Source organism: Salvelinus namaycush, unplaced genomic scaffold, assembly GCF_016432855.1.
Source record: "Salvelinus namaycush isolate Seneca unplaced genomic scaffold, SaNama_1.0 Scaffold238, whole genome shotgun sequence".
Taxonomy (NCBI): domain Eukaryota; kingdom Metazoa; phylum Chordata; class Actinopteri; order Salmoniformes; family Salmonidae; genus Salvelinus; species Salvelinus namaycush.
This window is the reverse complement of record NW_024059208.1, coordinates 192,828-211,275: the sequence shown is the minus strand read 5'-3', so window position 1 is coordinate 211,275 and position 18,448 is coordinate 192,828. Positions and strand designations below refer to the sequence as shown.

Sequence of the window (18,448 nt, the reverse complement as noted above, 5' to 3'; positions counted from 1 at the left end):
GAATAATTGTCACATGACCAGGGTTGCAGGTGTGAATAATAGTTACATGACCAGGGTTGCAGGTGTGAATAATAGTCACATGACCAGGGTTGCAGGTGTGAATAATAGTCACATGACCAGGGTTGCAGGTGTGAATAATAGTCACATGACCAGGGTTGCAGGTGTGAATAATAGTCACATGACCAGGGTTGCAGGTGTGATTGCAGGTTACAGAGACATCTTAGGCGCCGAGCGCCAACATGCAGGACGAAGTGAAACGTGTTGGATCAGGGAGCGTCTCGTTCAGAGGAGTGATTCTCTCATAACTACATCTTCTGATCCTCTGTTAGAAGACACACAACATTCATCTTTCACAGACATGTTTGATGTGTGTTTTGTTACCTTGAGAAGACGGATCGTTGACAACAGACAGGACAATCCGGGCTTAACCAATCATATCAAAGACAGGGACTGAATCAAACTAACTGTTCATTATCTGCACAAAATGATTGATTTCATTTATTTATTGTGAATAAAATATTAGTTTGACCTGTTCTATAACAGGACATAGAACATCTAAAAGCCTATTAGAGGATGGTAAATTCTCTGAATACTTCCGGGTTAAACATCTCATTTGAAACTTGATCTGAGTTGAAAGGTGATCTCATATATATATATATATTATTATTTTTGGAACAAACAGCTGACTGAAAATGGGACAGCTGGGTGTTCGTGCGGTCAAGTCCGTTTCTGTGGTAACGTGGACTTTTAACAACTTGAAGACAGAACTGACTGGTGTTCTGATCCGCACCCCTACCTTGTTTAAAGGTATCCGTGACCAACAGATGCATATCTGTATTCCCAGTCATGTGAAATCCATAGATTAGAGACTAATGAATTCATTTAAATGGACTGATTTCCATATGAACCGTAACTCAGGGAAATCGTTGAAATTGTTGCATGTTGCCTTTATATTTCTGTTCATTATAAATGTATATATTGTTTTGATATTTGAACGGTTATTACCGAGACTACGGTTATTTGGCTGGCCAATTACCGTCATCTAAAATCCCTTGACCGGGGTTTGAGAATTCTACTCAGGAGAGTTTTTGGAAATAGACTACTGAGCTGGAGTGCTAATACAGAACCAGCCTGGCACCTATCTCTGGGCTGATAGCACCTATCTCTGGGCTGATAGCACCTATCTCTGGGCTGATAGCACCTATCTCTGGGCTGATAGCACCTATCTCTGGGCTGAGAGAACCTATCTCTGGGCTGATAGCACCTATCTCTGGGCTGATAGCACCTATCTCTGGGCTGATAGATCCTATCTCTGGGCTGATACCACCTATCTCTGGGCTGAGAGAACCTATCTCTGGGCTGAGAGAACCTATCTCTGGGCAGATAGAACCTATCTCTGGGCTGATAGAACCTATCTCTGGGCAGGTGGCACCTATCTCTGGGCAGATGGCACCTATCTCTGGGCTGATAGAACCTATCTCTGGGCTGAGAGAACATATCTCTGGGCAGGTGGCACCTATCTCTGGGCAGATGGCACCTATCTCTGGGCTGATAGAACCTATCTCTGGGCTGAGAGAACATACAGTATATCACAAAAGTGAGTACACCCCTCACATTTTTGTAAATATTTGACTATATCTTTTCATGTGACAACACTGAAGAAATGACACTTTGCTACAATGTAAAGTAGTGAGTGTACAGCTTGTATAACAGTGTAAATTTGCTGTCCCCTCAAAATAACTCAACACACAGCCATTAATGTCTAAACCGCTGGCAACAAAAGTGAGTACACCCCTAAGTGAAAAAGTCAAAATTGGGCCCAATTAGCCATTTTCCCTACCCGGTGTCATGTGACTCGTGACTGTTACAAGGTCTCAGGTGTGACTGGGAAGCAGGTGTGTTAAATGTGGTGTCATCGCTCTCACACTCCCTCATACTGACTGGTCACTGGAAGTTCAACATTGCACCTCATGGCAAAGAACTCTCTGAGGATCTGAAAAAAATAATTGTTGCTCTACATAAAGATGGCCTGGGCTATAAGAAGATTGCCAAGACCCTGAAACTGAGCTGCAGCACGGTGGCCAAGACCATACAGCGGTTTAACTGGACAGGTTCCACTCAGAACAGGCCTCGCCATGATCGACCAAAGAAGTTGAGTGCACGTGCTCAGCGTCATATCCAGAGGTTGTCTTTGGGAAATAGATGTATGAGTGCTGCCAGCATTGCTGCAGAGGTTGAAGGGGTGGGGGGTCAGCCTGTCAGTGCTCAGACTATACGCCGTACACTGCATCAAATTGGTCTGCATGGCTGTCGTCCCAGGAGGAAGCCTCTTCTAAAGATGATGCACAAGAAAGCCCGCAAACAGTTTGCTGAAGACAAGCAGACTAAGGACATGGATTACTGGAACCATGTTATGTGGTCTGATGAGACCAAGGTAAACTTATTTGGTTCAGATGGTGTCAAGCGTGTGTGGCGGCAACCAGGTGAGGAGTACAAAGACAAGTGTGTCTTGCCTACAGTCAAGCATGGTGGTGGGAGTGTCATGGTCTGGGGCTGCATGAGTGCTGCCGGCACTGGGGAGCTACAGTTCATTGAGGGAACCATGAATGCCAACATGTACTGTGACATACTGAATCAGAGCATGATCCCCTCCCTTCAGAGACTGGGCCGCAGGGCATTATTCCAACATGATAACGACCCCAAACACACCTCCAAGACGACCACTGCCTTGCTAAAGAAGCTGAGGGTAAAGGTGATGGACTGGCCAAGCATGTCTCCAGACCTAAACCCTATTGAGCATCTGTGGGGCATCCTCAAACGGAAGGTGGAGGAGTGCAAGGTCTCTAACATCCACCAGCTCCGTGATGTCGTCATGGAGGAGTGGAAGAGGACTCCAGTGGAAACCTGTGAAGCTCTGGTGAACTCCATGCCCAAGAGTGTTAAGGCAGTGCTGGAAAATGATGGTGGCCACACAAAATATTGACACTTTGGGCCCAATTTGGACATTTTCACTTAGGGGTGTACTCACTTTTGTTGCCAGCGGTTTAGACATTAAAGGCTGTGTGTTGAGTTATTTTGAGGGGACAGCAAATTTACACTGTTATACAAGCTGTACACTCACTACTTTACATTGTAGCAAAGTGTCATTTCTTCAGTGTTGTCACATGAAAAGATATAGTCAAATATTTACAAAAATGTGAGGGGTGTACTCACTTTTGTGATATACTGTATCTCTGGGCAGAGAGAACCTATCTCTGGGCTGAGAGAACCTATCTCTGGGCTGAGAGAACCTATCTCTGGGCTGAGAGAACCTATCTCTGGACTGAGAGAACCTATCTCTGGGCTGAGAGAACCTATCTCTGGGCTGAGAGAACCTATCTCTGGGCAGATAGAACCTATCTCTGGGCTGAGAGAACCTATCTCTGGGCTGAGAGAACCTATCTCTGGGCAGAGAGAACCTATCTCTGGGCTGAGAGAACCTATCTCTGGGGAGAGAGAACCTATCTCTGGGCTGATAGCACCTATCTCTGGGCTGATAGCACCTATCTCTGGGCAGATGGCACCTATCTCTGGGCAGAGAGAACCTATCTCTGGGCAGAGAGAACCTATCTCTGGGCTGATAGCACCTATCTCTGGGCTGATAGCACCTATCTCTGGGCAGATGACACCTATCTCTTGGCAGATAGAACCTATCTCTGGGCTGATAGCACCTATCTCTGGGCAGAGAGAACCTATCTCTGGGCAGAGAGAACCTATCTCTGGGCTGATAGCACCTATCTCTGGGCTGATAGCACCTATCTCTGGGCAGATGGCACCTATCTCTTGGCAGATAGAACCTATCTCTGGGCAGAGAGAACCTATCTCTGGGCAGATATAACCTATCTCTGGGCAGATAGAACCTATCTCTGGGCAGATAGAACCTATCTCTTGGCAGAGAGAACCTATCTCTGGGCAGATGGCACCTATCTCTGGGCAGATGGCACCTATCTCTGGGCAGATGGCACCTATCTCTGGGCAGAGAGAACCTATCTCTGGGCAGATGGCACCTATCTCTGGGCAGATGGCACCTATCTCTGGGCAGATAGAACCTATCTCTGGGCAGATAGAACCTATCTCTGGGCAGATAGCACCCATATCTGGGCAGATAGCACCTATCTCTGGACAGATATAACCTATCTCTGGGCAGAGAGAACCTATCTCTGGGCAGAGAGAACCTATCTCTGGGCTGATAGCACCTATCTCTGGGCAGATATAACCTATCTCTGGGCAGGTAGCACCTATCTCTGGGCAGGTAGCACCTATCTCTGGGCAGAGAGCACCTATCTCTGGGCAGATAGAACCTATCTCTGGGCAGGTAGCAGCAATAGGAGCAGATTAGAATAATACACTCCTTGGAAAGGGACAGAGTTCCTGAGGGGCTCAATGACTGCAGGCCTTTGTGGCTCTCCTTTGTGCACGGGGGCATTGTCATGCTGAAACAGAAAAGGACCTTCCCCAAATGTTGCCACAAAGTTGGAAGAACAGAATCATCTAGAATGTCATTTCATGCTGTAGTGTTAAGATTTCCGGTGGCTGATATATTGGACCTTGAACTGCTGCATGAGTTCCACCGTCGCCGGTCGGATCGCCCTGCGCCTCGCCCTCCGGGTCGTCCCCGAGGCCGGTGTCGACGCACCGCTGGACCCGTGCGTCGGGGGGGGGGGGGGGGGGGGTACTGTCACGACTTCGGCTCCCCTCCTTGTTCGGCTCCCCTCCTTGCTCCTTGTCGACGTCACCGGCTTTCTAGCCATCGCCGTTCCGTTTTTCATGTATCCATTTGTTTTGTCTTGTTCCCTGCACACCTGGTTTTTATTCAATCTACATGTATTTATTCCTCTGTTCCCCGTCATGTCTTTGTGTTAAGTCTACTTTGTCTATTTGGTGTTTTGTTTACGCACCAGACTTTTGTCATTGTTCCGTGTTTTGAGGCACGTTGTTTGTGCTTCTGTTATTTTTACCGGAATAAAGTGTGTGCCTGTTCACTTCACTCTGCTCTCTTGCACCTGACTTCGCCTCCAGTACACACATCCTTATGACATCACTGTATAATACACTGTATATCAACCGTATACCCACTGTATATCAACCGTATAATCCACTGTATATCAACCATATAATCCACTGTTATCAACTGTATAATCCACTGTTATCAACCGTATAATCCACTGTTATCAACCGTATAATCCACTGTATATCAACTGTATAATCCACTGTATATCAACCGTATAATCCACTGTATATCAACCGTATAATCCACTGTATATCAACCGTATAATCCACTGTATATCAACTTTATAATCCACCGTATATCAACTTTATAATCCACCGTATATCAACTCATTCCATTGTAGCTCTGTGTTCATGTAACGGTGTTCCTCCTCCTCTTCATACGAAGAGGAGGAGTAGTGATTTGACCAAGGCGCAGCGGGTTGTGAATACATAATGAAATGATTTATTTAAACAAAACCGAAAACACGACGAACACTTGAATAGAAACAAAATAACAAAACGAAAGTAGACAGACCTGGACGACGAACTTACATGAAACACGAAGAACTCACGAACAGGAAAATGACTACACAAAATGACGAACGCACGAAACAGTCCCGTATGGTGTAACATAGACACAGACACAGGAGACAACCACCCACAACGAACACTGTGAAACAACCTACCTAAATATGACTCTCAATTAGAGGAAACGCCAAACACCTGCCTCTAATTGAGAGCCATACCAGGCAACCCTTAAACCAACATAGAAACAGAAAACATAGAATGCCCACCCAAACTCACGTCCTGACCAACTAACACATACAACAAACTAACAGAAATAGGTCAGGAACGTGACAGTTCATCCCACCTTCAGTAGTTGTATATAATGTAGGTTAACTTTATTTAAACTCTGTTGTCTGTGTTCTGTCTGTAAATGTTGTCTATCACTAGCAGAACCATATCACCAGGTAACATTCTGAGTATGTTGTCTAACAGCACCATATCACCAGGTAACATTCTGAGTATGTTGTCTATCACTAGCAGCACCATATCACCAGGTAACATTCTGAGTATGTTGTCTATCACTAACAGCACCATATCACCAGGTAACATTCTGAGTATGTTGTCTAACAGCACCATATCACCAGGTAACATTCTGAGTATGTTGTCTAGCAGCACCATATCACCAGGTAACATTCTGAGTATGTTGTCTATCACTAGCAGCACCATATCACCAGGTAACATTCTGAGTATGTTGTCTAACAGCACCATATCACCAGGTAACATTCTGAGGATGTTGTCTAGTAACACCATATCACCAGGTAACATTCTGAGAATGTTGTCTATCACTAACAGCACCATATCACCAGGTAACATTCTGAGTATGCTGTCTATCACTAGGAGCACCATATCACCAGGTAACATTCTGAGTATGTTGTCTATCACTAGTAACACCATATCACCAGGTAACATTCTGAGAATGTTGTCTATCACTAACAGCACCATATCACCAGGTAACATTCTGAGTATGCTGTCTATCACTAGGAGCACCATATCACCAGGTAACATTCTGAGTATGTTGTCTATCACCAACAGCACCATATCACCAGGTAACATTCTGAGTATGTTGTCTATCACTAACAGCACCATATCACCAGGTAACATTCTGAGTATGCTGTCTATCACTAGGAGCACCATATCACCAGGTAACATTCTGAGGATGTTGTCTAGTAACACCATATCACCAGGTAACATTCTGAGAATGTTGTCTATCACTAACAGCACCATATCACCAGGTAACATTCTGAGAATGTTGTCTATCACTAACAGCACCATATCACCAGGTAACATTCTGAGTATGCTGTCTATCACTAGGAGCACCATATCACCAGGTAACATTCTGAGTATGTTGTCTATCACTAGTAACACCATATCACCAGGTAACATTCTGAGAATGTTGTCTATCACTAACAGCACCATATCACCAGGTAACATTCTGAGTATGCTGTCTATCACTAGGAGCACCATATCACCAGGTAACATTCTGAGTATGTTGTCTATCACCAACAGCACCATATCACCAGGTAACATTCTGAGTATGTTGTCTATCACTAACAGCACCATATCACCAGGTAACATTCTGAGTATGCTGTCTATCACTAGGAGCACCATATCACCAGGTAACATTCTGAGAATGTTGTCTATCACTAACAGCACCATATCACCAGGTAACATTCTGAGTATGCTGTCTATCACTAGGAGCACCATATCACCAGGTAACATTCTGAGAATGTTGTCTATCACTAGTAACACCATATCACCAGGTAACATTCTGAGAATGTTGTCTATCACTAACAGCACCATATCACCAGGTAACATTCTGAGTATGCTGTCTATCACTAGGAGCACCATATCACCAGGTAACATTCTGAGTATGTTGTCTATCACTAGTAACACCATATCACCAGGTAACATTCTGAGAATGTTGTCTATCACTAACAGCACCATATCACCAGGTAACATTCTGAGTATGGTGTCTATCAGTAGCAGCACCATATCACCAGGTAACATTCTGAGTATGTTGTCTATCACTAACAGCACCATATCACCAGGTAACATTCTGAGTATGTTGTCTAACAGCACCATATCACCAGGTAACATTCTGAGTATGTTGTCTAGCAGCACCATATCACCAGGTAACATTCTGAGTATGTTGTCTATCACTAGCAGCACCATATCACCAGGTAACATTCTGAGTATGTTGTCTAACAGCACCATATCACCAGGTAACATTCTGAGGATGTTGTCTAGTAACACCATATCACCAGGTAACATTCTGAGAATGTTGTCTATCACTAACAGCACCATATCACCAGGTAACATTCTGAGAATGTTGTCTATCACTAACAGCACCATATCACCAGGTAACATTCTGAGTATGCTGTCTATCACTAGGAGCACCATATCACCAGGTAACATTCTGAGTATGTTGTCTATCACTAGTAACACCATATCACCAGGTAACATTCTGAGAATGTTGTCTATCACTAACAGCACCATATCACCAGGTAACATTCTGAGTATGCTGTCTATCACTAGGAGCACCATATCACCAGGTAACATTCTGAGTATGTTGTCTATCACCAACAGCACCATATCACCAGGTAACATTCTGAGTATGTTGTCTATCACTAACAGCACCATATCACCAGGTAACATTCTGAGTATGCTGTCTATCACTAGGAGCACCATATCACCAGGTAACATTCTGAGGATGTTGTCTAGTAACACCATATCACCAGGTAACATTCTGAGAATGTTGTCTATCACTAACAGCACCATATCACCAGGTAACATTCTGAGAATGTTGTCTATCACTAACAGCACCATATCACCAGGTAACATTCTGAGTATGCTGTCTATCACTAGGAGCACCATATCACCAGGTAACATTCTGAGTATGTTGTCTATCACTAGTAACACCATATCACCAGGTAACATTCTGAGAATGTTGTCTATCACTAACAGCACCATATCACCAGGTAACATTCTGAGTATGCTGTCTATCACTAGGAGCACCATATCACCAGGTAACATTCTGAGTATGTTGTCTATCACCAACAGCACCATATCACCAGGTAACATTCTGAGTATGTTGTCTATCACTAACAGCACCATATCACCAGGTAACATTCTGAGTATGCTGTCTATCACTAGGAGCACCATATCACCAGGTAACATTCTGAGAATGTTGTCTATCACTAACAGCACCATATCACCAGGTAACATTCTGAGTATGCTGTCTATCACTAGGAGCACCATATCACCAGGTAACATTCTGAGAATGTTGTCTATCACTAGTAACACCATATCACCAGGTAACATTCTGAGAATGTTGTCTATCACTAACAGCACCATATCACCAGGTAACATTCTGAGTATGCTATCTATCACTAGGAGCACCATATCACCAGGTAACATTCTGAGTATGTTGTCTATCACTAGTAACACCATATCACCAGGTAACATTCTGAGAATGTTGTCTATCACTAACAGCACCATATCACCAGGTAACATTCTGAGTATGCTGTCTATCACTAGGAGCACCATATCACCAGGTAACATTCTGAGTATGTTGTCTATCACTAGTAACACCATATCACCAGGTAACATTCTGAGAATGTTGTCTATCACTAACAGCACCATATCACCAGGTAACATTCTGAGTATGTTGTCTATCACTAGCAGCACCATATCACCAGGTAACATTCTGAGTATGTTGTCTAACAGCACCATATCACCAGGTAACAATCTGAGTATGGTGTCTATCACTAGGAGCACCATATCACCAGGTAACATTCTGAGTATGTTGTCTATCACTAACAGCACCATATCACCAGGTAACATTCTGAGTATGTTGTCTATCAGTAGCAGCTCCATATCACCAGGTAACATTCTGAGTATGTTGTCTATCACTAGCAGCACCATATCACCAGGTAACATTCTGAGTATGTTGTCTATCAGTAGCAGCTCCATATCACCAGGTAACATTCTGAGTATGTTGTCTATCACTAACAGCACCATATCACCAGGTAACATTCTGAGTATGTTGTCTAGCAGCACCATATCACCAGGTAACATTCTGAGTATGTTGTCTATCACTAACAGCACCATATCACCAGGTAACATTCTGAGTATGTTGTCTATCACTAACAGCACCATATCACCAGGTAACATTCTGAGTATGTTGTCTAGCAGCACCATATCACCAGGTAACATTCTTACTATGTTGTCTAACAACACCATATCACCAGGTAACATTCTGAGGATGTTGTCTAACAGCACCATATCACCAGGTAACATTCTGAGTATGTCGTCTATCACTAGTGTGTGTAAATGTTCTTGGTGAATACAGCTGATTCTGATTCTGAATGACAAGAGGACAGAATACAGAAATACCCATCCCTACAGAAATACCCATCCCATTGGAATGACAAGAGGACAGAATACAGGAATACCCACTTCCAGTCATCTCCCCCTCCCTGTAACTTGATCCTCTTTCTATACTGTCCCTCTCTCCATCTATCTCAGGAAGGAAGGAAGCCTGAGACAGTAATGTAATCTGGCGCCAGGGGCAAGGCTCGGCCAGGGAGGATCAGTACTAACAGCAGACTAGATCAGAGGACACGTGTTAACAGACACCAGAGCCGGACTGAACTACTAAACAGGCCTGTGGCGGAATTTAGAAACCATGTTGGAAGAGACTAAAATATATGGATCAGATTAATAGCCCTTCTGACTCTCTAGTGTTAGAGGTTCCTGTGGGCCGGTAGATTTATCTGCTAGCCTGACCCACACACTTCTGACCCACATGGGATGTTTAAAGCGCTTTTCAGAATACGTAGAGAATACTTAAATATACCATCGCAGTAGTTACGAACCATGATATGTTAGCCATGTTAGAAGAGACTAAATAACACGGCTGTCACTTTCCCATAGTCATATTGATCCTCTATACCTGGGATGTAGTCCTCTATACCGGGGACGTAGTCCTCCATACCTGGGACGTAGTCCTCTATACCTGGGACGTAGTCCTCTATACCTGGGACGTAGTCCTCTATACCTGGGATGTAGTCCTCTATACCTGGGACGTAGTCCTCTATACCTGGGACGTAGTCCTCTATACCTGGGATGTAGTCCTCTATACCTGAAACGTAGTCCCATATACCTGGGACGTAGTCCTCTATACCCGGGACGTAGTCCTCCATACCCGGGACGTAGTCCTCTATACCCGGGACATAGTCCTCTATATACCTGGGACGTAGTCCTCTATAACTGGGACGGAGTCCTCTATACCTGGGAAATAGTCCTCTATACCTGGGACGTAGTCATATATACCTGGGACATAGTCCTCTATACCTGGGACGTAGTCCTCTATACCTGGGACATAGTTCTCTATACCTGGGACGTAGTCCTCTATACCTGGGACGTAGTCCTCTATACCTGGGACGTAGTCCTCTATACCCGGGACGTAGTCCTCTATACCTGGGACGTAGTCCTCTATACCTGGGACGTAGTCCTCTATACCTGGGACGTAGTCCTCTATACCTGGGACGTAGTCCTCTATACCGGGACGTAGTCCTCTATACCTGGGACGTAGTCCTCTATTCCGGGACGTAGTCCTCTATACCTGGGACGTAGTCCTCTATACCGGGACGTAGTCCTCTATACCGGGACGTAGTCCTATATACCTGGGACGTAGTCCTATATACCTGGGACGTAGTCTTCTATTCCTGGGACATAGTCCTCTATACCCGGGACGTAGTCCTCTATACCTGGGAGGTAGTCCTCTATACCTGGGAGGTAGTCCTCTATACCTGGGACGTAGTCCTCTATTCCTGGGACGTAGTCCTCTATACCTGGGACATAGTCCTCTATACCCGGGACGTAGTCCTCTATACCCGGGACGTAGTCCTCTATACCCGGGACGTAGTCCTCTATACCAGGGACGTAGTCCTCCATACCCGGGACGTAGTCCTCTATACCAGGACGTAGTCCTCTATACCAGGACGTAGTCCTCTATACCGGGACGTCGTCCTCTATACCTGGGACGTAGTCCTCTATTCCAGGGACGTAGTCCTCTATACCTGGGACGTAGTCCTCTATACCTGGGACGTAGTCCTCTATACCTGGGACGTAGTCCTCTATACCCGGGACGTAGTCCTCTATACCCAGGACGTAGTCATATATACCTGGGACGTAGTCCTCTATACCTGGGACGTAGTCCTCTATACCTGGGACGTAGTCCTCTATACCAGGACGTAGTCCTCTATACCCGGGACGTAGTCCTCTATACCCAGGACGTAGTCATATATACCTGGGACGTAGTCCTCTATACCAGGACGTAGTCCTCTATACCTGGGACGTAGTCCTCTATACCTGGGACGTAGTCCTCTATACCTGGGACGTAGTCCTCTATACCTGGGACGTAGTCCTCTATACCTGGGATGTAGTCCTCTATACCGGGACGTAGTCCTCTATACCTGGGACGTAGTCATCTTGGGCATCAATGGTTGCCCATAATTTATTATTAAAGTTATCAACAAAGTCATCAAAAGAGGAAGGCAGAATAGGTGGTGGAGTATTGTTCATACACTCAGAGGTAAGATAGAGTTTCTTAATAATACGCTCAGTATTACCCGGTGCCATGGGCAACAAGGTAGTATAAAAACAGTTGAGTAGAGGAATCAGGTTGAACATCTGAGAAGAGGAATGAGATTGAAAAGGAGGAGGGGGAGGTACAGGAACGAACAGTATGTCTGTATGGCGGGAACCTGTTCTCTCTAGACCCACGCTAACTGGAGATAACAACCTGTTCTCTCTAGACCCACGCTAACTGGAGATAACAACCTGTTCTCTCTAGACCCACGCTAACTGGAGATAACAACCTGTTGTCTCTAGACCCACGCTAACTGGAGATAACAACCTGTTCTCTCTAGACCCACGCTAACTGGAGATAACAACCTGTTCTCTCTAGACCCACGCTAACTGGAGATAACAACCTGTTCTCTCTAGACCCACGCTAACTGGAGATAACAACCTGTTCTCTATAGACCCAGGCTAACTGGAGATAACAACCTGTTCTCTCTAGACCCACGCTAACTGGAGATAACAACCTGTTCTCTCTAGACCCACGCTAACTGGAGATAACAACCTGTTGTCTCTAGACCCACACTAACTGGAGATAACAACCTGTTCTCTCTAGACCCACGCTAACTGGAGATAACAACCTGTTCTCTATAGACCCAGGCTAACTGGAGATAACAACCTGTTCTCTCTAGACCCACGCTAACTGGAGATAACAACCTGTTCTCTCTAGACCCACGCTAACTGGAGATAACAACCTGTTCTCTATAGACCCAGGCTAACTGGAGATAACAACCTGTTCTCTCTAGACCCACGCTATCTGGAGATAACAACCTGTTCTCTCTAGACCCACGCTAACTACAGATAACAACCTGTTCTCTCTAGACCCACGCTAACTGGAGATAACAACCTGTTCTCTCTAGACCCACGCTAACTGGAGATAACAACCTGTTCTCTCTAGACCCACGCTAACTGGAGATAACAACCTGTTCTCTCTAGACCCACGCTAACTGGAGATAACAACCTGTTCTCTCTAGACCCACGCTAACTGGAGATAACAACCTGTTCTCTCTAGACCCACGCTAACTGGAGATAACAACCTGTTCTCTCTAGACCCACACTAACTACAGATAACAACCTGTTCTCTCTAGACCCACACTAACTGGAGATAGCAACCTGTTCTTTCTAGACCCACACTAACTACAGATAACAACCTGTTGTCTCTAGACCCACACTAACTGGAGATAACAACCTGTTCTCTCTAGACCCACGCTAACTGGAGATAACCACCTGTTCTCTCTAGACCCATGCTAACTGGAGATAACAACCTGTTCTCTCTAGACCCACGCTAACTGGAGATAACAACATGTTGTCTCTAGACCCACGCTAACTGGAGATGACACCCTGTTGTCTCTAGACCCACGCTAACTGGAGATAACAACCTGTTCTCTCTAGACCCACGCTAACTGGAGATAACAACCTGTTCTCTCTAGACCCACACTAACTACAGATAACAACCTGTTGTCTCTAGACCCACGCTAACTGGAGATAACAACCTGTTCTCTATAGACCCAGGCTAACTGGAGATAACAACCTGTTCTCTCTAGACCCACGCTAACTGGAGATAACAACCTGTTCTCTCTAGACCCACGCTAACTACAGATAACAACCTGTTGTCTCTAGACCCACACTATCTGGAGATAACCTGTTCTCTCTAGACCCACACTAACTGGAGATAACAACCTGTTGTCTCTAGACCCACGCTAACTGGAGATAACCTGTTCTCTCTAGACCCACGCTAACTGGAGATAACAACCTGTTCTCTCTAGGCCCACACTATCTGGAGATAACAACCTGTTCTCTCTAGACCCACGCTAACTGGAGATAACAAGTTGTCTCTAGACCCACGCTAACTGGAGATAACCTGTTGTCTCTAGACCCACGCTAACTGGAGATAACCTGTTGTCTCTAGACCCATGCTAACTGGAGATAACAACCTGTTCTCTCTAGACCCACGTTAACTGGAGATAACAACAAATAACTACTCTACTACTATACTACTATACTACTCTGCTACTCTACTACTCTGCTACTCTACAGCTCCACCCCAGACCCTCTGTCACCCCCAAACCTTTCCACGTCACCACCCCAGACCCTCTGTCACCCCCAAACCTTTCCACGTCACCACCCCAGACCCTCTGTCGGTACCCTGAGATGGCTCTGAGATTAATGGGAATGTGTGGTGCTGTGTGTTTGTGTGTGCTCCTGTATGTGGTGCTGTGTGTGTGTATGTAGTGCTGTGTGTGTGTTTACCTAACATAATCGTTTGGTGTGCTTTTCATCGTAAAACCTTTTTGGGTAATGTGCTGTTAAAAGAGGTGTAGGTCATATTTATTTGAAGAACATATTGAAGTTAGAAGCCATAGGATTTGAAGCAATAGCCTATCCGCTGTGGTCAACTATTTCAGCACCATTTTGGGTAATGGTGGGTAATGCCCTTCTCTGAGACAAGCATAGGGACTGGTCTTGATAAACCAATGAGATTTTTTATTTTCACTGAATCTCCATTTGGGTATTGGTTAGACTAGAATTAGAAAATTAGGGTGTAGAAATGTTATGCTCTTAGTGTAACTTTTATTTAACTAAGGAAAGTCAGTTATGAACAAATTCTTATTTACAAGGACAGCCTACTCCTTCCTCCCCGTCGGGTAATTGAACCGCGGTCTCCCACGTGCACGACAAGGGGATTCTTTAGCTAAATAGCTCAGTACTGTAGCCTACTCCCGACCGTCACGTTGTACAGCGCCATATTTCCATCCTAATGGAAACCTAGAGGGTTTTTTGTTTTTCTTGGAATAGAAACACCATAATATTAATCACATTATTTAAGCAAATTTTCTGAAAATCAGTTCCATATACTATGTTCTTACAAAAAAGGTTTTAAATTCTCTAGTACAGCCACTATTGAAGGCTGTCAAATGCTTCTCAAAGTTGCCCTCTGGTGGTCAAACTAGCACTAACTAGCATTAATGGTACCAGTGGTTGGCACTTAAATAACATAGAAAACCCGCCACACCACGCAAGCTGTGACACAGTACCCTGAACCCAGTATACGGTGCTGTGTGTTCACAAACTGAAGACTGAAGTTGCATCGGATTTAAGACCCCATTCTACACACCACACACTGCCCACGTTGTGTGGAAAGATTTACTACACAACAGCAAGAGCGTCAGGACTTTTGATGAACTAGTCCTGTCTCCCCTAGCAACCCAGAAACAGAAGCGAATGAGAGATTACATAATTTTTTCCCTGATCTTCTTCAGACCTGAATCTCCTAGATTGACTCTTGCAGCCGTGTGTGTGTGTGTGTGTGTGTGTGTGTGTGTGTGTGTGTGTGTGTGTGTGTGTGTGTGTGTGTGTGCGTGTGTGTGTGTGTGACACATCTGGTTTGAATAAAGCTGTCTCCAGTCAGATGTGGTTCCGCCCACCGCTTCTTGTAACTTCCCCTCTATAACTCTTTTACTCACTGAGATAAAACTGTTTTCACTGAATCTCAAAGATCAAAACTTTCCCAGTACTCATTGCTATTCTTTGATGCCACTAACTGCTTAGAGAGAGTTAAACAAGACGTTCATCTAGCTTTTCAGTCTGTAGAGCAACTGTTTTCATTTCATTTAACCTTTAACCTTTAACCTTTATTCAGGTAAAGAGTCATAAAAACAAGAAGAGGATCAACATGTCGAATCAACCTGTTGTTAGGAAAGTACTGAATTTAGAGAGAGAGAGAGAGAGAGAGAGAGAGAGAGAGAGAGAGAGAGAGAGAGAGAGAGAGAGAGAGAGAGAGAGAGAGAGAGATAATGAGCGGGAGAAGGAGAGGGAGAGAGAGAGAGAGAGAGAGAGAGAGATACATAGAGAGAGAGAGAGAGAGAGAGAGAGAGAGAGGAGAGGGACGGAGAGAGAGAGAGAGAGAGAGAGAGAGAGAGAGAGAGAGAGAGAGGCAGATACTGTATTGTTTGATGTTTTGAATGTTCAGTAATACAACTAAATGAACATCCTCCTCTGTGCCCTAAGGAGACATGGGTGGGCCTGGCTCCTCTAAGGAGACGTTTCAAACCTTTTTGCGGTAGTGGAAACTTAAAAGAGATTTCATTCACTCTGCTTCCATCAGGTGTTCCTTTATTCCTTTATTCACATGAAAGTGGTAGATGTGAGAGGGTTTATGAACTCTGTACAACTACAGAGAAAGACAGAGAGAGAGAGAGAGAGAGAGAGAGAGAGAGAGAGAGAGAGAGAGAGAGAGAGAGACAGAGACAGAGACAGAGACAGAGAGAGAGAGAGAGAGAGAGAGAGAGAGAGAGAGAGAGAGAGAGAGAGAGAGAGAGAGAGAACCTAACCACTTCTGGGAAAAGAGTTATCTATCCAAAACGGAGATGTATAGAGTTGAGTTTTTACCAAAAAGTTCTATTTTGGTTTCATCTGACCATATGCCATTCTCCCAATCTTCTTCTGGATCATCCAAATGCTCTCTAGCAAACTTCATACGGGCCTGGACATGTACTGGCTTAAGCAGGGGGATACGTCTGGCACTGCAGGATTTGAGTCCCTGGCGGTGTAGTGTGTTACTGATGGTAGGCTTTGTTACTTTGGTCCCAGCTCTCTGCAGGTCATTCACTAGGTCCCCCCGTGTGGTTCTGGGATTTTTGCTCACCGTTCTTGTAATCATTTTGACCCCACGGGGTGAGATCTTGCGTGGAGCCCCAGATCGAGGGAGATTATCAGTGGTCTTGTATGTCTTCCATTAACAAAAAATTGCTCCCACAGTTGATTTCTTCAAACCAAGCTGCTTACCTATTGCAGATTCAGTCTTCCCAGCCTGGTGCAGGTCTACAATTTTGTTTCTGGTGTCCTTTGACAGCTCTTTGGTCTTGGCCATAGTGGAGTTTGGAGTGTGACTGTTTGAGGTTGTGGACAGGTGTCTTTTATACTGATAACAAGTTCAAACAGGTGCCATTGATACAGGTAACGAGTGGAGGACAGAGGAGCCTCTTAAAGAAGAAGTTACAGGTCTGTGAGAGCCAGAAATCTTGCTTGTTTGTTATTGACCAAATACTTATTTTCCACCATAATTTGCAAATAAATTCATTAAAAATCCTACAATGTGATTTTCTGGATTTTTTCCCCTCATTTTGTCTGTCATAGTTGAAGTGTACCTATGATGAAAATTACAGGCCTCTCTCATCTTTTTAAGTGGGAGAACTCGCACAATTGGTGGCTGACTAAATACTTTTTTGCCCCACTGTACATGATCAAATACAAATGTACTAGTCTGTGGCGACCTAAATGCCAGAATCAGACAAGAACCTGACACCCTCGGCACACAGGGGGACAAACACCTGGAGGTGACAGCATTCCTCCCCCATAGGCACAACTATGACAACATAACCAACAAAAACAGGTCACAACTCCTACAGCTGTTGCATGCTGGGTATGTACATAGTCAACGGTAGGCATCAAGGGGACTCCTATAGTAGGTACACCTATAGCTCATCTCTTGGCAGTAGTACTGTAGACTACTTTATCACTGACCTCAACCCAGAGTCTCTCAGAGCGTTCACAGTCAGCCCACTGACTCCCCTATCAGACCACAGCAAAATCACAGTCTACTTGAACAGAGCAATACTCAATCACGAGGCATCAAAGCCAAAGGAACTGAATAATATTACGAAATGCTATAGATGGAAGGAAAGTAGTGTGGAAACCCTACAAAAAATAATTAGCATAAACATGATCAAATAGAAATCTTAGAATCAACTATTAAAGACTTCCAGAACCCACTGGATTCTCCAATTACATCGAATGAACTACAGGACAAAATAAAAACCCTCCAACCCAAAAAGGCCTGTGGTATTGATGGTATCCTCAATGAAATTATGAAATATACAGACCACAAATTCCAATTGACTATACTTAAACTCTTTAACATCATCCTTAGCTCTGGCATCTTCCCCAATATTTGGAACCAAGGGCTGATCACCCCTATCCACAAAAGTGGAGACAAATTTGACCCCAATAACTAGCGTGGGATATGCGTCAACAGCAACCTTAGGAAAATATTCTGCATTATCATTAATAACTTCTTGTCAATAGGGGGTGCTGTTAGCACTTTGTAATAATTACGTTCCCAAATTAAACTGCCTCGTACTCAATTCTTGCTCGTACAATATGCATATTATTATTACTATTGGATAGAAAACACTCTCTAGTTTCTAAA

The 18,448-nt window shown here is 44.5% G+C and overlaps 1 protein-coding gene across 1 annotated transcript; it reads right to left on the bottom strand.

Annotated features, from left to right (window-relative positions):
* Positions 1–10,837: 10,837 nt before the first annotated feature.
* Positions 10,838–11,553, bottom strand: LOC120038751 (ribosomally synthesized cyclic peptide ustiloxin B precursosr-like). The gene is made up of 2 exons (XM_038984409.1): positions 11,304–11,553; positions 10,838–11,154 (listed from the first exon to the last, which is right to left on the bottom strand). The coding sequence occupies exons 1-2, from the start codon at positions 11,551–11,553 to the stop codon at positions 10,838–10,840; spliced, it is 567 nt and encodes a 188-aa protein (XP_038840337.1).
* Positions 11,554–18,448: the final 6,895 nt, after the last annotated feature.